This window comes from Oculina patagonica, chromosome 6, assembly GCF_052425735.1.
Source record: "Oculina patagonica isolate OP01 chromosome 6, crgOcupat, whole genome shotgun sequence".
NCBI lineage: Eukaryota > Metazoa > Cnidaria > Anthozoa > Scleractinia > Oculinidae > Oculina > Oculina patagonica.
In genome coordinates this window covers 34,426,495-34,441,206 of record NC_135763.1, presented here as the reverse complement: position 1 = coordinate 34,441,206, position 14,712 = coordinate 34,426,495, and the positions used below count along the sequence as shown (strand labels likewise).

Below are 14,712 nucleotides of genomic sequence, written 5' to 3'. Positions count from 1 at the left end.
TTTACCAATAAATAAAATTACTGACAATTTACAGCTAACAAACCGTTTAGTACTGTGTCCACCAACTGCTTCGTAATTTCCTCAGGGCCGCTGTCTGTTTCTGGCTTGATGACTTCTGGTGACACAGGATCCGACTCGTCACCAAGTGCAATGGCAATAACACGAACACCATCATCCTTCAGCTTTTTAGAAGCAACTTGCACATCTTCCTCAGTGCTGTCTGACTTCTTGTCAGTGATAACAACTAACACCTTCGATGCATTTGGTCGCGCATCTTCAGCTAAGGCAAAAAGGTAACGAGCTTCTTCCAGGGCTTTGTCTAGAGCGGCTTCACCAATGGCCTTCTTTACATTGTCAACAATTTTACCAAGTCCCTCTTCAGTGTCAAACACATTGTCAAATCTAATTTTCACATCAGGGGTGGCACCGAATGTGATGAGACTGTACCTGACACGGTTAAGGCCAAACTTTTCAACCGTCTCCTTGACGATTTCTTTGATTTTCTCAAAGTTCTTGTCTTGATCCACAGCTGTTGTACTGATCACAAAAGCGAGGTCCATTTCTGGCACAAAAAGTGTTTCTGGTAGAAAGTGAAGATGGAAACAAAGAAACAAGATTAGCTTACCCAGATTAAAATTCCTGTTGCACAGTAAAGCTTACGTGAAACGTGTCCGTGCAAAGAACTAACCAACGAACGAGCGGACAAACGGAAAGACTGAAGCACAGAGACAGACAGTCAGACAGGCAGGAAGACGGACAGACAGACAGACAGACACACACACACACACACACAGGCAGGCAGGCAGGCAGGCAGGCAGGCAGGCAGGCAGACAGACAAACAGACAGAGAGGCAGGCAGGCAGACAAACAGACAGACAGACAGAGAGGCAGACAGACAGACAGAGAGACAGGCAGACATCATTTTCAACAACCTGTCAAACACCCAATCCGAAATATCTATCACATTTAAATTACCTTCTAAAACCTTCCTCATGATTGCCTTCACCAGACTCTTGGATGCTGTATTATCTGGTTTTGTGATAACATCCTCCTTACGAGGAGTTAGCGTTTCCAACTCCTTGTCATCTGCTTCATCTCCCAAACCAACTGGTATTACTTTGATTTTAACCTGCTCCAGAAGAGAAGCTTTATCCTGCAGCTCGTTTTCATCGCTATCAGACTTCTTATCTGTTATCACAACCAAAACCTTCCTCGCTCCAGGGCGCGCATATTTGTCAAAGATTTCCTTAGCTTTTTGCAGAGTAGGAGCCAGCGCTGAGCCAGATGCTCTATCAAATGGCTTTATGTAGGTTTTCAACAGTTCATCGGTTGGGAAAAAGTCGTTGAATTGGAACTTAACGTCAGGAACGGAACCAAAGATGATAAGACTGTAGTGGATGCTCTCCTGACCAAACATTTCTACAATCTCATCAATGACATCTTTCATCTTTTGGAAGTTGGCTTCTGACTGGGCAGCGTTGGCACTGATGGCAAAGGCTAGATCCACTTCCGGTACGATTGGCAAATCTACACGCAAAGACCACACAAAGATAAGCAGAGAGACCAAATGGGTTACTCGGAGTCTACAATGAGACCTAAACCTAATCTCTTAGACGTTTTTGGACCAAATGGGAGAGTCGTGGACTACAAAAGTACTCGGTATGCCTAACATAAAGGCAACCTTCTTTACCATTGAACAGGGCACATAAAAAACGAATAAGGTACGCTTATGACAGTGGATAGGTTTCTTTAAATTGACAATTCTAATAGCTCTTCTCAATGGCGACAGGACCTCTAAATTCCAAATTGAGAGATGAAGTGAAGATCACCTAGTTATGAACCGACAAATCCCTTACAAAAACCCATTTGTTTATGGAGAACTTTCGCCCTTTACTTGAAGCGTCCCTATACCTTAAATGATGAAATAATGTAGCTCTCTCTCAAATGTTTGGGGATTAATCGAAAGTGCGATAAATAGTGCACAAACGTTCGGACCAATTCTGAGCACTTAAGAAAAAATGCGAATTTTCTTGACATTGTGAATGGAAGCAACTGGCACCTCACCTTTCAACACAGTATCCATAACTTCATCTCCTAATTTCTTTGGGTCTTCATAACTTTTATCAGCCTTTATAAGCTTTCCTTTGTTAGGGACCACCTTGATAAGTTCCTTAGGGTCTGCCTCCGATCCTACCGCCACGGCGATGACCTTGATATTTTTCTCTTCAAGTGGTTTGGCAGCCATCTTTAGCTTTTCCAGTTCATTTCCAGATTTGCTCCCAACAAAGACCACCAAAAATCTCTTAACTCTGGGTCTAACCGGTGCAGCGTCAAACAGCTTCTCAGCTCTTTCCAAAGCCTTTATTACGTCCGGCTGGCCTCGTGGACGAGGAACACTCATAACATATTCAATGAGTTTGTCCAGATTGTCATCTCGTTCTCCAAATTCCGTTACAAAGCTTGGATTCGCACCAAAGGGAAGAATGGAATAGTGGATTTGATCATAGCCTTTGTACTTTTCAATGATGTTCTTCGCTGCTTTTTGCATTTTCTTGTATGTTTCATCTGCATTCGAATCCGAGGTGCCAAAAGCAAGGCATATGTCCATTTCTGGGATACCAGGTGTTTCTAAATAAGATTAAGTATAAAACATTGTCATAAACAATATCTACAGTAACAGAAAAGTAAAATGTGAGCTAAACGTTACAAATTATATTACTTTCTTCTCCTTACAACTCCAAAACCTGTTCTCACTTTCTTCAGCTGCAAGCCATATGGCTAACGTGGTTTGAGATAAATAAATGAACAAAATGGCAATTTGCAGTGCATATCCACAGAGTGGCTCTACACCCACTGTTTCCAGGATCGAATTGGAATTTAGATCTGTTGGTTAATGTCGAGGGATGAAAAGCGGAAAAACCAGAAAAAATCTCGGAGCAAGGAAGGAAATACAAGAGCAAACTTCTTGTGTCACACACAGATTTGCAATTACTTTTGATTTATAGAAATTGATACCAAAACTTAAATTGATATTAAAACTTACTAGCTTTCATTATAATCTCATCTGCAATCTTCGCTGGATCATCTTTCCTGTCAGCTTTGACCACATCGTCCTTATCAAGGGTTGTATTTGTAAGCTCTGGGACGTCTGCCTCCTTGCCAAGTGCCACAGGGATGACACGGATTTTGTCATTCTCTAGGAGGACAGCAGCTTGTCTAACCTCGTCTTCAGTGCTGTCTGATTTCTTATCAATGATTATCACCAGGACTTTTTTGGCATCTGGACGGAGATCTATAAATGGAAGACGAACAACAGTTGAGAAAACATTACATCCAAGATGAGATCCTTTGTGGCCGTTAGCTCACATGGAATTTTGTAAACAACACCGTCTTGGTTGCCTGGTTCTGGGGCGTCTTTCGGTCGCACTAAGTGAGACCGAAGAGTTGTGTCAAATATATATATTTTTTTAATTTCGGGTAAAACCTAGACGAGGCAAGTGACTCGTCTTGCCTCTTGCTAGTTACGGCCCTGCAAGACTGGCAAGGCGCTTAATGGAATGTCACCCAGTTATATAACAGATCTTTTGGACAGATATGTGCCAACACGGCCATTACGATCTTCATCTAGGGGTCTTTTGGAGGTTCCTCGGTCCAATTCTAAGCATGGCGATAGATCCTTTTCTGTCTGTGCGCCGATACTTTGGAACGGTCTACCTGACCATCTGAGACTGGCAGTGGACTTAGATACTTTTAAGCGTGATCTTAAGACTTATTTATTTCTGTTTTAATTCTTTTTGTTAGTTTTTTAGTTTTTAATTTTTAAAAATTAATTGTAAAGCGCCTTAGAACTTTAGTATAAGTGCGCTATATAAGTTTTTATTTATTATTATTATTATTATTATTATTATTATTATTATTACTATTATTATTATTTATTTATTAAGAGTAAGTCTAAGTAGTAAGAGTAAGTAACAAGAAGCATTGATATTAGCTAAGCAATCATCTTGTCTTTTCGTTATTTGTTAGCCACTACGTTCCAAGGTGACTATCAAATTGTGCACTTGTACAAAGCTTTTGGCTTTTACAGTATCAATACCAACCTTCGGCTTCCTCGAACACCTCCTTTGACTTTTCCATTGCCTTTTGCAGAGACGCACCTCCTGATTTCATTTTGCCTTCCTCAATGGCAAGCTTAAGCGTGTTCACATCATCAGGGATGAAATTAAATTTAAAATGGACGTACGGTTCTTGGCCGAAGGTGAGCAGACTGTACTTGATCTTTTTGATGCCATATTTTTCAATAATTTTGTAAATAACCTCTTTGGAATAGACTAGGTTCTCGTCGGATTCAGTAGCTGTAGTACTGATGGCAAACAACAGATCCATGTCAGGTATTGAGATCCTTTCTGTAAGAAGAAAAGTAACGATACGTACAATTAATTGTAGATAACGTCATTCTTCAAGCCAATTGGTTTACCAGGCCGGCGCTGGTATCTCCAGTTTCCTTGATATGAAACGACAAAGCCTGTTGCTACTCCCCCCCCCCCCCCCCCCCCCCCCCTTGACCCCTTTGGACGGGATGCTAGTCAATAGCTAGCTACCCTATCCTCCCTCCTCCGATTTATATGGTTGTGCTAACAACTCGTCGGTTCTTATTTTACACTCCTGGGTAGAAAGAGGCACTGTAAGATTAAAGTGTCTTACCCAGAAATACAACACAAAGTCTCAAGTCAATGCTTGAACTGAGCTTTCCATCTAGACGTCAACACCCTTACATTGCGCCATGTATTTATATACATGTATACTACAAGTAGGTGGAAATGAAAAAAGAAAACCTAGCTGTAGTCCGCAGGACTACAGTTAAACAATTTTTTTGATCCATCAACGATGGTTTACATATGACCACACCCATCAGGTCATCAAGAAAAAAATTACAATATTCTCTTTAGCATCGCGTTTACGGCAAACGGCAAACGGCTGCTAGCGGTTTGAGGTTTCCCGTTTGGCGTCGTCACCAAAATTGACTTTAGCATGGCGTTGACGTCTTTTTTTTATTTTGGCCTTCGCTGGGCCACCTCGGTCGCCAGCATCACGTCTTGGCAATTGTTTGGCAATCTAAAAGGCATTTTCTAGAAATACAAGAAGGCATAGATTGATACAGAACTTCATAACTGTGCTTCTTTGCATGCACATGTTTAGGAACTTCGAGCCGCCATTTTGTTTTCAACTTCTTTCGCCACTCGGTTTTCTTAGTTTTAGATCATGCAAAATACATTGTTTTTTAATCACAAAAAAACGACATTTGGATCCATAAAAGGTAGAAAATTCTTACTAAAAGTGTCAAACGTGAGTTGGTTTCGTTAAGCGGCCAAAAACCTTCCCGTAACTCATTTACCGCTGGAGCGCCTTCTTCCCGTCGAAACCGAAACCGCAAACTGCAAACGTGACGGCAAAGCGGTCGTCACGTGACCTCCTCAGGTTCGCCGTTTGCCGTAAACGTGATGCTAAAAGTGCCTAATGTTGCTTTAAACTGCAAATTTCAACAAACCTTTAAAAAGAACAGCCATTACTGCGTTCTTGATATCGGTGGTGTCATTTGTTGATTTGGCCTTCACGATGTTACTCTCGTCATCTGTAAGCAGTTTAAGTTGTTTTTCATCAGCCTCGACACCAAGAGCCACAGGAATAACTATGACGTCATTGTCTTGTAGCGGCTTCACTTCATCTTGTATTTCCCTGTTCGTGCTTTCAGATCTTTTGTCCGAGACAACGATGAGGACTTTCTTGGCATTCGGTCTGCCTTCCTTTAACATGTCCCAGGACGCTTTAACAGCCTTAAAATGAAAAGTAAAGCGGTTAAAGAGCAATGTTACACAACTCCACAGATACAAGAAGCTTAACGAAGCTTGAAATCGCGCAGTCAACAAGATGACTGCGTTCTTCAACAAGATGACAGAACATTCAAACGCAGACTCATGCGTAGCAATTATAGTTGACACCGAGTATTCCAAATAATTGAATTTGAAATACGTAGTTCTCTAGGGCAGCTTAATAAATGTCATGAGCAGATAACCACAACAGTTATCATTCCCCAGCGTACAGCACCTTTATTCGTTTAATAAGATCCCAGAGAGCTAGCCTGAAATTTTTAATGTTGTTACATATGCACATACGTCAAACCAGCTATTTTTACTCCAAGTCTCGCTTTCTTGTAAATTTTATAATGAACGAATTCCCAAAGCAGCAAAGATGAAAAGAATACCCACGTGAAAACTGAATGGTGTCAGAGGCTTGAAGGTGAATTTTGAACATCTTACGCAAAAAAGTCATAAAATCATAATAGTCATAAATGGGGCTATTAATGTGCAGGGAACTCTTTCTTATATAATCCTCAATTCAACCAAAGGAAAACACAAAACGCAAATTATGTACTCTCAGTATAGATTCAAACGTGCAAAACAAACTTTACCTTTGCTAAGTCAGCACTGCCTGTGTCACGGTCAAATGAATTTAACATTGCCATGAGTCGTTCATCTGTTTCATAGTAATCACTCAAGCGTACAGCTATCTGAGGATCCTTTCCAAACAGCACAACACCGTAATGGACACGTTCACGGCCATATTCATTGACAATTGACTCAATAACATCCTTAGTCTTCTGGAAGTTTTGTTTTCCAAGTGTTGCAGTGGAGCTGACTGCTATAACCATGTCTACCTTCTCAACTAGTGGATAATCTGATAATGAATATTCTTTGCGTCAAATAACTTCAAATGTCAATGGGGCTTGGTTACTCCTACTTTCAACATCAAGTTATAAATAGAGGCGGGGCATTCTGCGAAACTCAAATCTTTCTCGTATGACTTTATAATGAGTAATCTTATCTAATTTTCTTCTAAAAATATGTTATTTTGAAAATTAGGTTTAAGTTTAAAACTGAAAAGGAAGCGTATGTTGCTGATGTTGTTGTTGAAACAAACGTGAATTACTGAAACGTTTTACTAAAAACAAAACCAGGTATAACTGAATTGTATCAATTTGGGTCAAGTAGCAGCTCTCGTAGGGTCTCACATGAATGGCATGCTGCTCTCTAAAAGAACAATAAAACAAACAACAGGAACAATGCACCTAGCTCCAAAAACAATAGCAACTGCTACGCTAGTGGACCAGTAGGTCCTTACGAGAGCTGCTCCGCCTTCTTGTTCAAAATCGCGAGTTGACTTCGGAATTTCACTATCACTTATTTAATCTTGAACAGGTGACTCACCTTCATAGTGTAACCGTGAATTTACGTGATCAACATCAAATTTCTCGTTACAATACTGATACATTGTCAAGCAGAAAGGTGATGAGAATAAAGAAATTGATCAAGTAGGAGATATTGTCTTGATGTACCACCAAATTCTCCGAACTAACATTAAAAGAAATGTATGACAATCAGTAAGGAGAATTGAAAGCAAATCACCTTTAACAACAGTGTTCATAATCTTCTTTCCCAACGATTTTGGCTCTTCGTCTTTTGGAGAGGTTACCAAGTTCTTCCGGTTTGTAGTGGCTTTCTCTAATTCATTACGATTGGCATCTGTACCAATAGCTACAGGGATAACCTTTAAAAGAATAACATGCCATTCTTGAGTAACAGAGTTGCGCCATCTAACTTCCATCGTGGTCAGCTTTCCAATGGATTTTACTATACACACCCTCAGTATATCTGATTCAATAATCTTTGAATGTTGTCTTTCAGTAGCAGTTTGAAGTAACAGAAGAAAAGTTCAAATGCTTCCTAGTAGTAGTTTTAGGCCGCACTTGAACTTTTATGTTATTTCTAAGTCATTTGACAGTAACTACAAGGTGTAAAACAACAAACAATTAAAGCGACACGCAAGGAATCCCAGGCTTCAAGCGGAATTGTAAATTTTGTATAATGGCTTAAAACTGTAAAGAAATATTGAATTCTACCTTAATTGAATATCGGTATTTATATTTTCTAACCCAGGAATAATGGCTTAATACAACAACAGAAAAATAAATAATGAATAGAAGAGACAGAATACTCCTGCTGAATAATAGGCTGGTAAACATGCGAAATTTGTTTACAGCTAATTCGAGAAAAAAATTTTGCAAATTGGCCTAGAGGAAATGTTCAAGTTTGCATTTTTACACGTGAAGATTTTTTTTTTTATCTCAAGAGGCCTTTTTCTGTGCTTTGTTTTTACTGTCGCATGTCTTTGAGTTTTGAAACTTCTTCAAAAATTCAGCGTGGCTAAAAGTACCTTGTTTCCACATGTCTGAAGAGAAAGAAAACTAGCAAATTCGCGTTTTTCAAGTCGCCATCTCATTAGTATTCAGCACGTGGAGTAGCTCTTTATTTCTACCTAGACCACCTTTCGGTCTTGTCGCGTGCACTTTTGTGCTTTTTCCGACAACCTTTCTCGAATTAGCTGTATAAGTCGGTGACACAAGCTACGCGGAATTTTTTTCCGAGCTCTCCCAACATGAATGGAACCTATGACCTTCCGAACACGGCTAGGACACTCTGGCACTGAGCCACAGGAGACTCGTAGGAGGTAGGTTCTACACGTGTTGTCCCCATTTAGTAGCTTAGTATAGATTCCCCATCAGCAAAACATGGCAACCAACCTTAATGTCTTCGTTCTCTAGAGGTTCTGCAGCTTTTTGGATCTCATCAGGACCATTACTAGACTTTGAATCCATAACAACGACAAGGAACTTCTTGGCCCCAGGTCTGTCTGACGCTTTGTCAAACATGTCTTTCGCTTTCTCCAAGGCTGCTTGAAGATTAGGCTCCCCCGAGGCACGGGGAATACGGTCGATTAGCTCTCTGAGTTCATCCACTGATCTACCATCCCGAAAACTGACGTCTTCATATGAAGATGAGCCAAACGTGATCACTGCATACCTGATTCTGTCGGCGCCGTAATATGTAATGATGAAGTCGATGGCATCTTTGATTTTCTTGAATGTTTCCTCTTTGCCAACAGCATTGGAACTGATGGCAAAGGCCAGGTCAGCCAAAGGAACGGCTAAATAAAACATAAATGAGCGAGTGAGAATGCAAATGGTCATTTATAAGTTACGTTACGTGTGTAAGTTTGAATCGTATTCGTGCCATAGTCGTGGGACGATATTACCATGAATGAGGTATGTTTTGTTTGTACAAATTAAATAATTTCTTTCCTTCAGGGTGTATTCTTCTAAATTTCTATCTAGTGGGATTCCTATCAGATGGGCGTCTTTCACTTAATTTCAACACCAAAGAAAGCCTTGGTTTTAGCGGCTACACAACTTATGAAACTGTCCATTCTACCAAAATACAAATGGCATACGTTTTCGAGTTGTTTCTGGATTTTGACGAAATTTCTTAAAAAACAATTTAAAAAATCATGTCAACTTTGTTTTGCTTTCACATACCTTTTCTCATTTTGTCCATGATTTCCTCAGCTATCTTATCTGTTTTGTTAGTCACATATGCTGGTATCACGTTATCTTCATGGGGTGTTATGGACTTCAGTTCATCTTCATCAGACTCGCGACCAAACGCGATTGGAATCACCTCGACGTCATCATCCCACAGCGACATAGCCATGTTCTTGACGTCTTTCCCGTCACTTGTAGATTTCTTGTCCATAATCACCACTAGCACATTTTTAGCACCCTCCCGTTGATATTCTTCAAACAGCTCAGAAGCTTTTTTCAGTGCTTTGTCCAAAGCGGCACCATCAGTTGCTCTGTCCTTGAGGTCAAGGAATGCTTTCAGTTTACTATCAGTGTCAAAGGTCTTGGAGAATCGCAGTTCTACAGAAGGCTCTTTTCCAAACACAACAAGACTGTAGTGGATCCTTTCCTTTCCATATTCATCCACAATGGTCGAAATTATGTCTTTCATCTTTTGAAACTTCTCGTTGGCATTTGATGACAGTGCGCTGATTGCGAAGATTAAGTTTACCATTGGAACAGCTGGAAGGTCTGTAAAATACCAAAAATGTTTTTTTTTTTACAAATTATTTTCAAATAAAGCTGTGCAACTCACATAGAAAAGTAAGCACATTGTTAAATGATAATTTCACTTTTATTTACGCTTTGCTGAGGGATGGCGCAGTGGCGAGAGCGCTCGCTTCCCACCAATGTGGCCCGGGTTTGATTCCCGGACTCGATGTCATAGGTGGGTTGAGTTTGTTAAGAGCGGAATTCTCTATCTTTTTAGAATTTTCGGACAAAAAGGTTAAAATCGAATTTTTTTTTATTACGCCAAAATGACCCTTTGGGTGAACTATTTTTGAAAATATTATGTAAAACTTCCAGCGAGTTTTATTTTTTGAGAAAACGAGGAAAGTTTGTAATTCGAGCTCATGCTGTCTGAACGCCGAGGAAAACTAATTAATTGACAGCAATTTCGTGGCATTTTAGATGCGCTCGTTCTCAACTTCAGAAACTTGCCTTGAGTTCATTTTTACATGAGTATTTAACCATCCCTAGGTCTTCCTTTTAAACAGAAAATCTTCCTGAAATATGTAATTGTTGACACATTTTTACCGCGTTAAAAATTCTATCGATCGCAATTTAATTTACATACCGAATTTGACCTAACTTCAGAGGGCTAGAACACCAAGGGTATACGCTTCTATCGCTAAAACATGGGTTCTTTGGAAAGCCCTATTCTTCCTTCTTATCATATCCAAAGCGTTAGTTTGGCCCGTAAAAAGTGAGTGCGCTAGCACGAAAAATATACAGGCAATTTTGACATGTTTCCGCCATAATTTTCATTCTGCAGTCAACCGGGTAATGTCGAACTAAATTGTTTAAACGAATTAAATTTGGTCTTATGCTTCGCCGTTATCAGTTTCAATGAGTTTTTTGCTACAAAACTACAATATCTCAATTTTTAACAGAAAGGAACAGTTTTAATAAAAAAAAATAAATAAAGCAACAAACAAGACATGCTCACCTTGCAATTGTGCCGCCGTTAATTTATGCGAGGGAAGAGAATTGTCGCTGTATGTTGTTTTCATTTCCACTGAAGCGTTTCCTTCCACTTCCACAGTTTTTAAATATAAGAATACCCTTTTTACGCATATACATCTCAATTTAGACGACATTCCTGACATTTAGCAAGAAATCTATCCACCAAAACGGCAAATTCGTGCTATGTGCTGTTTGACTTTACTCGTCACGCAAGAGAATTTATTGATATCATATTTCCAACACAAGTTGACGTGACGTAGGGACGGACCACTGAAATATCCGGTGGGGTGTTGACTTTTTCCAAAAAAACTGTTTCAAGAAAAAAGGGATGTGACATAATGCATTGTTGAAAAACAAAACGAGAACAAAACAAAACTAGGTTCAATAACCATAAGCTTTCCTTCAAACATCGCAAGCATTCACACGACACTGTACTACAGTGGAACCCCGATATAACGATATGCCAAGGGGGCAGTAAAATTATATCGTTATATCGAGGAATCGTTATATCGGGGTTCCGTCCCATACATTTTACTATTGCCGGGACATAACATATTCATCGTTATATCGGGAATATCGTTATATCGAAGATCGTTATATCGGGGTTCCACTGTATCAAAGTACATTTGGGACCTGAAAGACAACAACACCGAATTTTCGATCAAGTGGTCCATTGTCACGAGAGCAAGCGCTTACAGGGGAAACCCGTCACGCTGCAATTTGTGTCTGACGGAGAAGCTCTGCATACTATCAGCTGACAGATCCACCCTCTTGAACAAAAGATCTGAGCTTGTTACCAAGTGCAGGCACGAAAACAAGTACTACTACGCGGCCAATCAGAGACAGGATCGTTCCAACCGTCCTCCATGAACGTAGTTTAAATTGTATTTCACCGCATCTAACGGCACAGTCTGATGATCGCTTCGTGCGTGAAACTCTGAGTAACTGTCCGTGAGTTTCTATCTTTAATTATTGTATGTGTAAAAATAAATATAAAAGAAAGAGTTTTGGGTTGTTCTGATAGACAGGGAGAATGAATAAATTTTTCCGCTACTTCGCCTGCAGAAGACCCTCGCAACTTTTTCCGCTCGCCTTTATTCTCGTTAATCGCATTTTTTCGTGTTACTCCCAAAGTGTTCACCAGGGTTCTAGGTCAGCTACAAGCAAAAGAAATTAGCAATGGTCGTCCGGTTTACGTTTGGCGGATAAAATTTCAGCCGTCGCATGGTTTAAATTACCGTATTTTCTCGATTAAACGCCGGACCTCGATTAAACGCCGGCCTCGTATAAAAGCCGGGTCAAAATTGCTTATTTTTTAATAAACGCCGGGGGCGTTCGTTCGTTGCTATGAATGGCACTAGTACGGTATGCTACTTTGGAATTTTCAATGAACGCTGGCGTAACATAGCTAGGATGGACGTTGTACAACAAAATATAACCTTATTCACCTAGTTTTCGCATTCCCGTCTTTCTTACTGACGCATTTTCGTTCTTGTGTTAGTGCTTACAGGCGTTGAAATCACGAGAAACCCTCAGTTCGAGGCTTTTTATGAACTTAAAACTTTGTATCCATAACCTTTACTTCATGCTGTTTTGTGTAGTTAAAATACCGTTTATGTTCCTTTTGTCATAAATCATGGTCGCAACATAAGCGTGTTCAATCCGCAATAATGTACCTTTGGGAAACTGTAAAACTTAGATGGCCAGGGAAAGTTTTTCGGGGCAAAACGAAGAGCAAAATCGCCTTGCTTTGTAAAACTGCCTCTTGGTCTCGGAGATCGACAAAAACAAATCAATCTGAAAATTTGACAGAAATTTGCCTTCCGTTAATAAACGCTCGACCCGGATTAAACCCCGGCTTCAAATAAACGCCGGGTCCACCAATCCAAGTTCGAAATAATCGCCGGGGGTGCTTAATTGAGAAAATACGGTAATACAAAAATGGGGAACATCATGATCTGACATACAAATACGAGGTGTAACCACCCTAAATTAATGTTTTTAATGTGTACGGATACTGGATCTTTCCATAATATTCGGACAAAATTTCTTCAGACCTGTAAGAAGTATAGTTGACGTCTATTAGTGTCACACATAAATAGACTGTTTTTATTTATAAGAATCTAGTTAATAAGAATATCAAGGCTGAAATTTGCGAATTTTTAAAAATATTTTAAGAATAAATCTGAGACTGAGATTTTGAAAAGAATATAATTTTGTGTTGAAAATTTGTAAATAGAATAGAACGGACCGTCTCTAAACGGTAAAACCTTTTACTATCCAATAACACGATAAAAATTTGCACTAGCCAAAATGTTCGATGCCCACGATAGTTCGATGAACAGTACATGCAGTACCGTAGCAAGGGGATGGGCCGGCCAGGGCCAGGGGGGCGTGTCCCCCAGTTTTTTTTCCCGAAAAGTAAAAACAGACCTGTATAAAATGTTGAAAAATAAAAGTTTATCTCCCGAGAGGTTTGAAACAATAACATTTGTACTTCTTCTCATTTTTTAACGTACATACGTGCTAATTAAAAGTTCTAAGGCAACTCAGACAGTTTTTAAATAACTACAAACTTACCATGATGACTCTAAAAGGTGAAACATTTGCTGGTTTCATGATACAGAGACAGTCGGTTTTCTATTTTGTAATTGACGTTAATAGTGTTATGCTCTCTTCAATGTGCATTGGTTTGCTAAGACAGTGTACAATGGTGTAGGAAGTAAAGAATTCGAAATATGCGTAAATCACAAATAGCTCTTGGATTTCAAAATTTTCTGCAGGGGGGGGGGGGGGGGTATGCCCCCAGAACCGCTAGCAGCTCGCGCCTCCGGCGCTCACGTGCCCCTCCTCCTTACCTTTGCTACGGCACTGACATGATAAATAGATACCCATTGAGTACTAAACGGAAATGTTAAACGATATAAACGAGTATTAGAATGTTCATAAGAATATTTTCATTCTAAATTCAGCAGAAAACCTGAGTCGGAAAAACAACAGATTTATCTAATGGGCGTACAATTAAATATAGACAACTGAAAGCAAGGCTGATCGTATATTACGTGAAAGGTTGACTTGGCGAGACACCACCGCGACTAGAACCGATACAGAAGATTGCAACCGCAGACAGCTTTCTCGTTCTTAATGGGACTCAATGCGGTGTAGCAAATCTAAATGACACCAGCTCGAACAGCCAACGCAAATATATTGCCCAATAACCCGTACACTGTATCAAGGGGGCAAACATTTTTGACCTACTTGTCTGGAGGATTTTATTCTAGGGCCGGGAACATGCATTGCATGTTGCAGCGACATTTGGGGGCTCCTGGGACCGTTTAGTTTGCCGATGGGGTTAAAGGGGAGGGATTTGATTAGGCCTGTTAAATATATTGTCCCTTTCTTTATCAGAACGTCTTCCCCTGTTCCCCCACAAAATCCAAATGTTTAATACGATCCCTCCACCCCCCCCCCCCCCCAAAAAAAAAAAATAATAATAATTAAAAAAATAAAACTCCTCCTTTAAAAGATGACAACTACTTCTCGTTTTGGTTCTTTCTTTACCTTATTTTTTTTTAACTATGCACAATGTCGCATCCCTTTTTTCTTGAAACAGTTTTTTGGAAAAAGTCAACACCCCACCGGAATATTTCAATGGTCCGTCCCTACGTCACGTCAACTTGTGTTGGAAATATGATATCAATAAATTCTCTTGCGTGACGAGTATAGTCAAAC

At 39.9% G+C, this 14,712-nt stretch overlaps 1 protein-coding gene across 1 annotated transcript in view; it reads right to left on the bottom strand.

The window, feature by feature from the left end:
- The window catches only part of LOC144658049 (uncharacterized), a 155,151-nt gene that overhangs the window by 58,207 nt on the left and 82,232 nt on the right, over positions 1 to 14,712 (bottom strand). Inside the window, 10 exon segments of the mRNA XM_078518375.1 lie at positions 44 to 580; positions 975 to 1,526; positions 2,064 to 2,627; positions 3,043 to 3,291; positions 4,100 to 4,405; positions 5,548 to 5,833; positions 6,469 to 6,734; positions 7,463 to 7,604; positions 8,638 to 9,041; positions 9,430 to 9,984. Of these exon segments, the coding sequence (XP_078374501.1) occupies positions 44 to 580; positions 975 to 1,526; positions 2,064 to 2,627; positions 3,043 to 3,291; positions 4,100 to 4,405; positions 5,548 to 5,833; positions 6,469 to 6,734; positions 7,463 to 7,604; positions 8,638 to 9,041; positions 9,430 to 9,984 (3,861 nt within the window).